Source organism: Leptodactylus fuscus, chromosome 7 (genome assembly GCF_031893055.1).
Source record: "Leptodactylus fuscus isolate aLepFus1 chromosome 7, aLepFus1.hap2, whole genome shotgun sequence".
Classification (NCBI taxonomy): Eukaryota; Metazoa; Chordata; class Amphibia; order Anura; family Leptodactylidae; genus Leptodactylus; species Leptodactylus fuscus.
Window position 1 is genome coordinate 58,098,462 of NC_134271.1, and position 12,609 is coordinate 58,111,070.

General features: G+C 45.7%; 1 protein-coding gene across 1 annotated transcript in view; it reads right to left on the reverse strand.

Moving 5' to 3' along the window:
- Positions 1–12,609, reverse strand: part of PIEZO1 (piezo type mechanosensitive ion channel component 1 (Er blood group)) — a 167,931-nt gene that overhangs the window by 14,014 nt on the left and 141,308 nt on the right. Inside the window, exons 33-40 of the mRNA XM_075281928.1 lie at positions 11,732–11,806; positions 10,286–10,458; positions 9,621–9,757; positions 9,339–9,545; positions 8,935–9,193; positions 8,586–8,774; positions 7,530–7,704; positions 6,379–6,484 (exon numbers count right to left, since the gene is read on the reverse strand). Of these exons, the coding sequence (XP_075138029.1) occupies positions 6,379–6,484; positions 7,530–7,704; positions 8,586–8,774; positions 8,935–9,193; positions 9,339–9,545; positions 9,621–9,757; positions 10,286–10,458; positions 11,732–11,806 (1,321 nt within the window). The remainder of the gene's footprint in view (positions 1–6,378; positions 6,485–7,529; positions 7,705–8,585; positions 8,775–8,934; positions 9,194–9,338; positions 9,546–9,620; positions 9,758–10,285; positions 10,459–11,731; positions 11,807–12,609) is intronic.

Here is a 12,609-nt window from a genome sequence, read left to right on the forward strand (position 1 = left end):
CAGGGCATCCAGTTGACCGGCGCATTGTGCGGGAGGAGGAGATGAGACAGGAGTTGGAAGAGGAAGTGGTGGATGATGAGGACACTGACCCGACCTGGACAGGGGGGATGTCAAGCGGGGAAAGTAGTGTGGATGTTGAGGCAGGTGCAGCACCAAAAAGGGTAGCTAGAGGCAGAGGCAGAGGTCAGCAGCTTAGGCGAAGCCAGGCCACACCCGGAATCTCCCAAGATGTTCCAGTTCGTACCCAGCCCCGAAAAACTCCCACCTCGAGGGCACGTTTCTCGAAGGTGTGGAGTTTTTTCAAGGAATGCGCCGAGGACAGATATAGTGTTGTCTGCACAATTTGCCTCTCGAAATTGATTAGGGGCTCTGAGAAGAGCAACCTGTCCACCACTTCAATGCGCCGTCATTTGGAATCCAAGCACTGGAATCAGTGGCAGGCAGCAACGGCAGGACAAAGGCCGACTGCCGTTCACGCCACTGCCACTGCCTCTGCCTCTGCCTCTGCCACTGCCACTGCTGACTGTGCTGGCGATGCACTCCAGAGGACGAGCCAGGACACCACTTCATCTGCCTCCGCCACTTTGTTGACTTCTACCTCATCCTCCCCTGGTCCTGTCTTATCTCCTTCTCCTGCACCATCAAAGGCACCATCAGGCGTTTCTTTACAACAACCCACCATCTCTCAGACATTGGAGCGGCGGCAGAAATACACTGCTAACCACCCACACGCGCAAGCCTTGAACGCCAACATCGCTAAACTGCTGGCCCAGGAGATGTTGGCGTTCCGGCTTGTTGAAACTCCCGCCTTCCTGGACCTGATGGCAACTGCGGCACCTCGCTATGCCGTCCCTAGCCGTCACTACTTCTCCCGGTGTGCCGTCCCCGCCTTGCACCAGCACGTGTCACTCAACATCAGGCGGGCCCTTAGTTCCGCGCTTTGCACAAAGGTCCACTTGACCACCGACGCGTGGACAAGTGCATGCGGACAGGGACGCTACATTTCACTGACGGCACACTGGGTGAATGTAGTTGAGGCTGGGACTGCTTCCCAAACTGGCCCGGTGTACCTCGTCTCCCCGCCTAACATTCCTGGCAGGGACACGAGAAGAACACCCCCCTCCTCCTCCTCCTCCTCTACCGCCTCCTCCTCCGCCACCGCCTCCTCCTCCGCCACCGCCTCCTCCTCCGCTGTTAGATTGACCCCAGCTACGAGTTGGAAACGTTGCAGCACTGGCGTTGGTAGACGTCAGCAGGCTGTGCTGAAGCTGATCAGCTTGGGGGACAGACAGCACACTGCCTCCGAGGTGAGGGATGCCCTCCTCGATGAGACGGCAATATGGTTTGAGCCGCTGCACCTGGGCCCAGGCATGGTCGTTTGTGATAACGGCCGGAACCTGGTAGCAGCTCTGGAGCTTGCCGGACTCCAACATGTTCCATGCCTGGCCCACGTCTTCAACCTAGTGGTGCAACGTTTCCTAAAGAGCTACCCCAATGTTCCAGAGCTACTGGTGAAAGTGCGGCGCATGTGCGCCCACTTTCGCAAGTCGACAGTAGCCGCTGCTAGCTTAAAATCTCTCCAGCAACGCCTGCATGTGCCACAACACCGGCTTTTGTGCGACGTCCCCACACGCTGGAACTCAACGTTTCAGATGTTGAATAGAGTGGTTGAGCAGCAGAGACCTTTGATGGAATACCAGCTACAAAACCCTAGGGTGCCACAAAGTCAGCTGCCTCAGTTTCACATCCATGAGTGGCCATGGATGAGAGACCTTTGTGACATCCTACGGGTCTTTGAGGAGTCCACAAGGAGGGTGAGCTCTGAGGATGCGATGGTGAGCCTTACAATCCCGCTCTTGTGTGTTCTGAGAGAATCCCTGATTGACATCAGGGATAACTCAGATCACACAGAGGAGTTAGGGATAGCATCCGATCCGTCACAGCTGGAGAGTAGGTCCACACATCTGTCCGCTTCACTGCGTTTAATGGAGGAGGAGGAGGAGGAGGAGGAGGAAGAAGAGTTGTCCGATGATGTGATGGTGATACAGGAGGCTTCCGGGCAACTTCGAATCGTCCCATTGTTGCAGCGCGGATGGGTAGACATGGAGGATGAGGAGGAAATGGAGATTGAACTTTCCGGTGGGGCCAGAGGAGTCATGCCAACTAACACTGTGGCAGACATGGCTGAGTTCATGTTGGGGTGCTTTACAACCGACAAGCGTATTGTCAAAATCATGGAGGACAACCAGTACTGGATCTTTGCTATCCTTGACCCCCGGTATAAAAACAACATCTCGTCTTTTATTCCGGTAGAGGGGAGGGCCAATCGCATCAATGCTTGCCACAGGCAATTGGTGCAGAATATGATGGAGATGTTTCCAGCATGTGACGTTGGCGGCAGGGAGGGCAGTTCCTCCAGTAGGCAACCAAGTTCTCACCGGTCCACACAAACGAGGGGCACACTGTCTAAGGTCTGGGACACCTTGATGGCACCCCCTCGCCAAAGTGCCGCCACGGAGGGTCCTAGTGTCACCAGGCGTGAGAAGTATAGGCGCATGTTGCGGGAATACCTTTCCGACCACAGCCCTGTCCTCTCCGACCCCTCTGCGCCCTACACGTATTGGGTGTCGAAGTTGGACCTGTGGCTTGAACTTGCCCTATATGCCTTGGAGGTGCTGTCCTGTCCTGCCGCCAGCGTCCTATCTGAGAGGGTGTTCAGTGCAGCCGGTGGCATCATCACTGACAAGCGCACCCGTCTGTCAGCTGAGAGTGCCGACCGGCTCACTTTGATAAAAATGAACCACCACTGGGTAGAGCCGTCATTTTTGTGCCCACCTGTGTAAAGCACCCCAACATGAAACTCCATGTCTGTACTCAACCTCTCCAATTCCTCCGCATCCTCATACTCATCCACCATAAGCGTTGCACAATTCTGCTAATACTAGGCTCCCTCCACCCTGATTTCCCCCAACTCTGCTGGTTAGAGGCTCCCTCCACCATGAATTTGCCCAAACTGGGCTGTTTAGAGGCTCCCTCCACCATGAATTGGTCCAAACTGGGTTTTTTAGAGGCTCCCTCCACCATGAATTTGCCCAAACTGGGCTGTTTAGAGGCTCCCTCCACCATGAATTGGTCCAAACTGGGCTGGTTAGAGGCTCCCTCCACCATGAATTTCCCAAAACTTGGCTGTTTAGAGGCTCCCTCCACCATGAATTTGCCCAAACTGGGCTGTTTAGAGGCTCCCTCCACCATTAATTGGTCCAAACTGGGCTGGTTAGAGGCTCCCTCCACCATGAATTTGCCCAAACTGGGGTGGTTAGAGGCTCCCTCCACCATTAATTGGTCCAAACTGGGCTGGTTAGAGGCTCCCTCCACCATGAATTTCCCAAAACTTGGCTGTTTAGAGGCTCCCTCCACCATTAATTGGTCCAAACTGGGCTGGTTAGAGGCTCCCTCCACCATGAATTTGCCCAAACTGGGCTGTTTAGAGGCTCCCTCCACCATTAATTGGTCCAAACTGGGCTGGTTAGAGGCTCCCTCCACCATGAATTTGCCCAAACTGGGCTGTTTAGAGGCTCCCTCCACCATGAATTGGTCCAAACTGGGGTGGTTAGAGGCTCCCTCCACCATGAATTGGTCCAAACTGGGGTGGTTAGAGGCTCCCTCCACCATTAATTGGTCCAAACTGGGCTGGTTAGAGGCTCCCTCCACCATGAATTTGCCCAAACTGGGGTGGTTAGAGGCTCCCTCCACCATTAATTGGTCCAAACTGGGCTGGTTAGAGGCTCCCTCCACAATTAATTGGTCCAAACTGGGCTAATTAGAGGCTCCCTCCACCATGAATTGGTCCAAACTGGGTTTTTTAGAGGCTCCCTCCACCATGAATTTGCCCAAACTGGGCTGTTTAGAGGCTCCCTCCACCATGAATTGGTCCAAACTGGGCTGGTTAGAGGCTCCCTCCACCATGAATTGGTCCAAACTGGGGTGGTTAGAGGCTCCCTCCACCATTAATTGGTCCAAACTGGGCTGGTTAGAGGCTCCCTCCACCATTAATTGGTCCAAACTGGGCTGGTTAGAGGCTCCCTCCACCATGAATTTGCCCAAACTGGGGTGGTTAGAGGCTCCCTCCACCATTAATTGGTCCAAACTGGGCTGGTTAGAGGCTCCCTCCACAATTAATTGGTCCAAACTGGGCTAATTAGAGGCTCCCTCCACCATGAATTGGTCCAAACTGGGTTTTTTAGAGGCTCCCTCCACCATGAATTTGCCCAAACTGGGCTGTTTAGAGGCTCCCTCCACCATGAATTGGTCCAAACTGGGCTGGTTAGAGGCTCCCTCCACCATGAATTTCCCAAAACTTGGCTGTTTAGAGGCTCCCTCCACCATGAATTTGCCCAAACTGGGCTGTTTAGAGGCTCCCTCCACCATTAATTGGTCCAAACTGGGCTGGTTAGAGGCTCCCTCCACCATGAATTTGCCCAAACTGGGGTGGTTAGAGGCTCCCTCCACCATTAATTGGTCCAAACTGGGCTGGTTAGAGGCTCCCTCCACCATGAATTTCCCAAAACTTGGCTGTTTAGAGGCTCCCTCCACCATTAATTGGTCCAAACTGGGCTGGTTAGAGGCTCCCTCCACCATGAATTTGCCCAAACTGGGCTGTTTAGAGGCTCCCTCCACCATTAATTGGTCCAAACTGGGCTGGTTAGAGGCTCCCTCCACCATGAATTTGCCCAAACTGGGCTGTTTAGAGGCTCCCTCCACCATGAATTGGTCCAAACTGGGGTGGTTAGAGGCTCCCTCCACCATGAATTGGTCCAAACTGGGGTGGTTAGAGGCTCCCTCCACCATTAATTGGTCCAAACTGGGCTGGTTAGAGGCTCCCTCCACAATTAATTGGTCCAAACTGGGCTAATTAGAGGCTCCCTCCACCATGAATTGGTCCAAACTGGGTTTTTTAGAGGCTCCCTCCACCATTAATTGGTCCAAACTGGGCTGGTTAGAGGCTCCCTCCACAATTAATTGGTCCAAACTGGGCTAATTAGAGGCTCCCTCCACCATGAATTGGTCCAAACTGGGTTTTTTAGAGGCTCCCTCCACCATGAATTTGCCCAAACTGGGCTGTTTAGAGGCTCCCTCCACCATTAATTGGTCCAAACTTGGCTGTTTAGAGGCTCCCTCCACCATGAATTTGCCCAAACTGGGCTGTTTAGAGGCTCCCTCCACCATTAATTGGTCCAAACTGGGCTGGTTAGAGGCTCCCTCCACCATGAATTTGCCCAAACTGGGGTGGTTAGAGGCTCCCTCCACCATTAATTGGTCCAAACTGGGCTGGTTAGAGGCTCCCTCCACCATTAATTGGTCCAAACTGGGCTGGTTAGAGGCTCCCTCCACCATGAATTTGCCCAAACTGGGCTGTTTAGAGGCTCCCTCCACCATGAATTGGTCCAAACTGGGCTGGTTAGAGGCTCCCTCCACCATGAATTTCCCAAAACTTGGCTGTTTAGAGGCTCCCTCCACCATTAATTGGTCCAAACTGGGCTGGTTAGAGGCTCCCTCCACCATGAATTGGTCCAAACTGGGGTTTTTAGAGGCTCCCTCCACCATGAATTGGTCCAAACTGGGGTTTTTAGAGTCTCCCTCCACCATGAATTGGTCCAAACTGGGGTTTTTAGAGTCTCCCTCCACCATGAATTGGTCCAAACTGGGGTTTTTAGAGGCTCCCTCCACCATGAATTTGCCCAAACTCTGCTGGTTAGAGGCTCAATCCACCCTGATTTTCAAAACAAATGTTGGTGCCAACCTCAACTTACTACAAGGGCCAAATTCACTGCTGGTGACAAGCTCTCCTCACTGCAAGTGCCAAATACACATGTTTCAAGGTGTTTTCCTACTGTCAGAGAGGTGGTATTGAGTGTGTAAAGTGTGTAGTTGTTAGGCTGTGATGTTGGGGTAATAGAGGGTCTTTGGTGTGTTAGATGCCCCCAGACATGCTTCCCCTGCTGTCCCAGTGTCATTCCAGAGGTGTTGGCATCATTTCCTGGGGTGTCATAGTGGACTTGGTGACCCTCCAGACACGGATTTGGGTTTCCCCCTTAACGAGTATCTGTTCCCCATAGACTATAATGGGGTTCGAAACCCGTTCGAACACACGAACATTGAGCGGCTGTTCGAATCGAATTTCGAACCTCGAACATTTTAGTGTTCGCTCATCTCTAGTTATTTTCTTTTTAATGATTGTAGTTACACCTACACCATATTAGTGCATTCCATAATCGGACCTGTACTTTTCTCAGCTTGAACATACTGTACATAGATAAATGGTATATTCAGTCTGACATACTAGGAGATTACAATGCAAAATATATACAGGGCACTTACATGCGGACAAAGAAATTTTCAACCTTCACCCCAACCATCTTCATCCTCACTGCTGCTGGTTTCTTTTTTTTCTTTTCTGAATCTCGCGGCTTCTCTTTTGACACATCTGGGAAACAAGAAGTGACAAAAAACCATTTAAGATTTCATTAATTCTGTTATTTTGGAACAGATTGGTCTGAAAATAGCAACACCATTATTATCACAACTTCTCACAAACTGAATGGCTATGGAAGCATAAAACACCATTTGAAGTATTTGGCCCAAATGCTCACAGTATACATACAATTTGTGGTATATATACACACACACACACACACACACACACACCTATATTCAGCAAATCGTTGCCGTTAATGGTTTGCCTGCTCCGGCATTTCTCAAGCTGTCTTGATGCCAAACTTGTTCCTCGCGCTGTGCCTGTGATTGTTTCAGCATTTCAGCAGCTCGCTGAGATGCCATATAATGAGTGTGTTGTTGGCGTTGATGATCCGCCTGCTTCGGCGTTTCAGATGCTCTAAGCGCCGCTTGACGCCTAGCTTGCTCAATCCTCCTGAGCTCTGCTTGAGGAGAAGTCTGACTTCTGGCTACCTTCATAGCTCTCGTTCTTTTAGAATTTTGCGAAAAATTTGATTTTCTTTTTCCCAACATGTTTAGAATTGGGAAACTGCCAATTTGGATTAAAGGGGTTTTCCCATCTGCCTGGAGCAGATCAGATAATATGCAAATGCTTGTACACAATGGACTTAGTGTTATTTGTGTGTTTACACAGAGGGATAACAGACTCAGCTTTATCAGCAACCTCCAATTAGCTGAGACACGGCTGCTGGTAGAGCAGTATAATTTAGTATGTGAACATAAATTCATAACAGTCGTGAAGCCTGTGTGTTAATTGAGGTTACAAGCTATCTATGTGCCAAATTTCATCCAAATCCATTCAGCCGTTTTTGCGTGATCAAGTAACAAACACACAAATATCCAAACTTTCACATTTATAATATTAGTAGGATATAGGTCTTCATCATATAAATTGTAAAACCAAACTATGACCTGCAAAGCTGATTAAAAAAAAAAAGAAAAAAAAAAAGAAAAATACAAAAACACACGCATACACAATATCATCAGCCTAAATTCTGTCCCATGAAGATTCCCACCTTGGTCTGACTTGCTTGTTTGTGACTCTCTTCTCTTACGCTGACGCAATAACGAGCTGGTGCTTCCTTTGAGATCTGGTTCTTCAGTTAACTGTATTTCAGTCTCACTCTCCTTCTTTTCTTTTTGAGGTTTCTCTACAGGTTCCAAATCCTTTCGATCCCATAATCCATAACTCTGATAAAGGAAAGGATAAGTAATATTAAGTGATAACGTACAAAAGAAAAAAAAAAAATACAGAAAAAGGTCATATTTGGCACCATATATACACAAATCTACACACATGACCACATAGATATATAGTATGGGATATATAATGGTATAGATTGTGTATACAATGACCAAAGTGGGAACATCTGTACTTTTATGCTAAATTAAGACCATTTATCATGAGGGTCTAAATGGGTATAAAGATATTCTCTGTAGCAGACATCGCCTCCTAAGCAGTCAGATGTTTGCTAGCATTGGTGGTGTTTTTTTAGATAATGGTATATATAGTAGATTGTAGCATTAGTTGTGATGAAGGCTCCTTACTAGGGCATGTTAATTCAGTGAAAAGAAAATAATCTGCTGTAGATTTTGCAACAAATCCCTGGCAAATATACAGTATATTAGTTGCATGATGATTTGTTGCAGATTCTGCTACAGATTTCCATCTAATTTCACCCCTCACTGAAAGGAGAGACGCACACGATAAATATCTGCCATATAAATGGATATTCAAGATAATTTCTGTATGGATGTTTTCCCACAGCATGTGGATGACATTCAGTAACATCACTCACTTTGCCAACTATGCAAAAAGCTTCTTTTTTTTTTATTAATAGCTCAATGCAGGACAGTGTAGTTCAAACACGCCAAAGACACAGACTCAACAGGCACTCACTTTGCTGCTACTGTAAATGCTCTTAATTTTCTGCACACAATTCTGCAACATATTCAGTCTATGTTGTTGTGCACACCTGCATGCAATACACTAGCTTATATCGCAATTGCTTGTGTGCACTGGAAAAAAGAAGTGCAGTCTTAGTGGAATTTATTCACAATAAGCTCCTTACCATGAGCAGGGATCGATGGAAGAAAAGGGTCAGAAGTTGGATCAGATCGTATTTTATGTAGGAGTCGCTCTTCTCCAGCCCAAGGATGCGAGGAGGGAAAAATGGTTTCCCATCATAGCGCACAAGTACTGTATCACTATTCCATGGGAAGAAACCGAACTGACAGAGGTATTTAATCACCACCATAATCTGCAGAATGAAGAGTACAACAAAGGTTGTTATAAGACCATGGACATTGTTACTATGTGAGAATACTTGGCATACAGCGTCACAGTCATCACCTACAAGTTATAATAGCGCAAAAAGGTTCAATTAACAATACATTTATATAAATGAATCATTGACTTACCTCTGTATAAATGATAGCAGTCATCCAAAACCGCTTACTTGGCCGGTGTATTGACAACATGGCCCACAAGAAGACCAGGATGGGGAGGAAGAGCGAGATAAGTGATGCGCTCACCATGTTGTTGAGAACAATGATAAAGTAACAGAGTAATTCAGAATGTGCTGCCACCAGGTGATAGAGAGCAAACAAAAACCTCAATGGCCTGCTCTGTGACCTGAAGAAATGCTGAGAGTCTGATAGTTCAGGAAATGTGAGCGGCCTGTTGTATGAAAAAAACATAATATTGAGAACACAAGATGCTTAATGAAAGGAACATTACCAAAATAAACATATAACCTGGTAGAGAACAATCCTACATATATATAAATACATAATATACGTATATACCAGGAACCACTGGTTACCTGCAATGCAGTAGTTCGCTGGCAGTACGAGAACGTTTTGTTGGTTGGATTCCCAGGGAGTCTTTATCTGATGGACTTCCCTCCCAGCCGACAGTGGCAGACACTTGCTCCATACTGTTAGTACGAGTGTTGTAGCCTGTACTGAGCGGTGTAATTATGTCTGTACAGTCGGCCATGCTGCTGAGGCCCTCTTCTTCTTCACAGCCACTATGGACAAGAACCATTATCAGCACAGGGCAGGCTTACTCCATTCATACCCAGTGTTAATACTTGTACACATACCTTGAAGCCATACTAGTCTGTGAATCAACTCCTTTATCAAATGTAGTTCCAGCGGGTAGAGAGGATGTGGCAGCTTCTTTCTTGTCATGCCCAGTTTCATAAAGAGATGACAGGTCCTTTCGCGTCACATCCTGCCCCTGTAATGTATTTCAAAACATAGTGGATTGGCCATATTGGCTTCCTAACATATAATGTATAATATATTCTACCATATTTAAAAAAACAAAAACAAAACTTAACCTAAAATAAAATATTTTTCTTCTGTTCCTTGATGGATTCTCAACCCTCCATCTTGCTTTACAGGTTTGCGTTCTTACACTAATTTACATCAATGTGTAACTTTTAACCATCACTCAATGGATTCTGTATAATTGTGTCGATCACAAAGGAATGTGACAACAGGAACAGATTACAAGATTTGTTTGTAGTCTGTTACCATGGAGGCACATAAGAGCTGTAGACCCAATACAACAGGACATTTGCACTGCAAAGGTAGATTATAATCTTTACCCCAATATACAGCTTAATAAATTGTAGGCATGAGGAGTCAAATTCTCTATGGAAATATGAAAATCCCACACATAAATTATGACGTATAGGTTACAATTCTGCTTTACACTTCACTTTATAACAGTATATATATTTTATTATGACACAAATGTTACCTTTGACAACTTTTGGGTTAAAACGTATCTTTCAACCCACAACACAGTGGACATATCCACATAATGCTTGGTGAGAGTGCCCAGCCAGTCTATGAGACCATCCAACATGGCAAGAAAGAGGACCCAGAGGAACTTCAATATGTCAAGTATACGTTGTACCACATTACTTCCACCTGGAGGATATAGAACAAATCAAAAGGGAGCCACAAATGTACAGCCAAGCAACAAATCCCGGTAAACCAACACAATTATCTATAGCTTTAGCTCCAAACAGCCATAAAAATCACACGTCATGCACAAAGCCATCATTTCCTGTAATAATCTTCAGTAAGATTTTGTGGAGAAGTAATCCACCAAATCTCACCCTCCTGCGTGGGACTCTATGAAGTCTTATAATCCTGTCTTAAATCATGTTTAAGCTCAGCAATATTTCAATACAACCACATTAATTGAAGCTTCTTGCTCAGTAATGATTTCTGGATCCGATGACTTTACGCTATGGAATTAAATTTCAGTCTAAAATTCCTCCATCTCGCTCTAAAGATGCTGTATTTGTACAGGTCTTAAAATGATGAATTTGGTGCAGTGACAAAGAAAACAGCAACTGGCTCAAGACTGTATTAGCCAGTTGTCGTCACGTGTTATTAGTGGCCTCTGATCATACAGTCCGGAGTATGTGCTGACATAGTAGTGGCCTAGTTATTTATGATAGAACGAGACGTGTTAAATTCTCTCAAAACGCTGCTTTGCGTAAGAACTGTTATTGCTGGCAAAGACTAAGTGGTATCTTTGATTCTTCATTATATAGTGTGTTGTATATTGAAACTGGTGTAATATAAGGAATGTGTCGTGAACATGTGTGAAAAGATGCTCATAGCCACATGTCCATTACGCTAAATGCTTTCCTTCAGTAATAGTTTTAATTGACCAAGTTTATTCTGATTGTTGTTTTTCTTTCATTTTTTTGTCAGTCAGTTGAAAAATTGTAAAATTCTAGTTGCCGCAAACTCCCCCAAAAATACAAGCGACTGCTGCATTATTACGCCTCTGAGTAAAGAATGCTGTACAATCGGCTTGTCCTTAGTTGGTGGAAAACAGCTGCAGAAATCCTGTAAGGTCTTATTCACACGTCAGTGTTAAGCTTCAGTGACTCTAAGCTACAACCAGAAGTGAGCTGAAAATACAGAATTGGTACAAACTGTGCCGTTACACCATATCTCCATATAATCTACATTCCTGGTTATTCTCTTATTCACACGTTTTGCATCAGTGTTTGTAAGGATTAACTAAGGCCTTCAAATTGTTGCAACAAAGCAGATGCAAGTAGGGATCTGCTACAAAGGTATCCCAAAAACCAAATAAGAGTATACCTTCACCCTAACAATAGGAGCCATGTTATAGCAATGGCATCACTGTCCCCATATACACGTGTACAGTCTTGCTTACCCTGTTCCTCATCCAAAGCCGCCTCTTCTGTTTCATTGGATGGTTCCTCCTGATTCTCATTCTCTGGATCTCCTCCTTGAAACAAACAATGACAGATAAGCCTTCAGAAACATTTTACATAAGACAGGTTTCCTGTAACTGGTGAAATCTTCAAACTGTGTGCAAACAGAATGGTATCTAGGGTGCATTCTGACAGCCGTATTATGGCTGTAATACACCATAGCTTAATGAAATGGACTTGAATCACCACATAAACCTATATACATAGAAGAAAATTCAGACAGCACCTCCCAATGTGAACAGGTGCAAGCTACCATGGCAAAATACATAAAAACAAAAATATAAGCAGCACTCTGACACAGCACAAAGGCTATAAGGAACAAAGAAAAAACTATAAAAATACTATTAACTAAATATATAAATAAATTAGAGGTTCTTTGTTGTACATATTTGATCAAACAATTGCACAGGCCTATTTATTTGGAACAGAGAACCCATCTCCCCAAGGCCAATTAAGTTGAGTATTCTCTGGATATTACTTCCCTTGTGTTCACACTGTAGACTTATTCTGGTCCGGGAGAGGTACGTCATTGCCCTGTGTTCACACTGCAGACCATACTTGGGTCCAGGAGAGGTATTAGTGTAGAGTCCTACCTTAATGAAGTCGCCTTGTCGGGGCAGGTGGTCTTCCTATTGTTTGATCAAATATGTACAACGAAGAACCTCAAATTTATTTATATATTTAGTTTATAGTATTTTTAGAGTTTTTTCTTTGTTCCTTATAGCCTTTGTGCTGTGTCAGAGTGCGGCTATATTTTTTTCTTTTCACATAAACCTATAGTGATATAGGCCGAGATCAGATGCACTGCAGGAGGTTT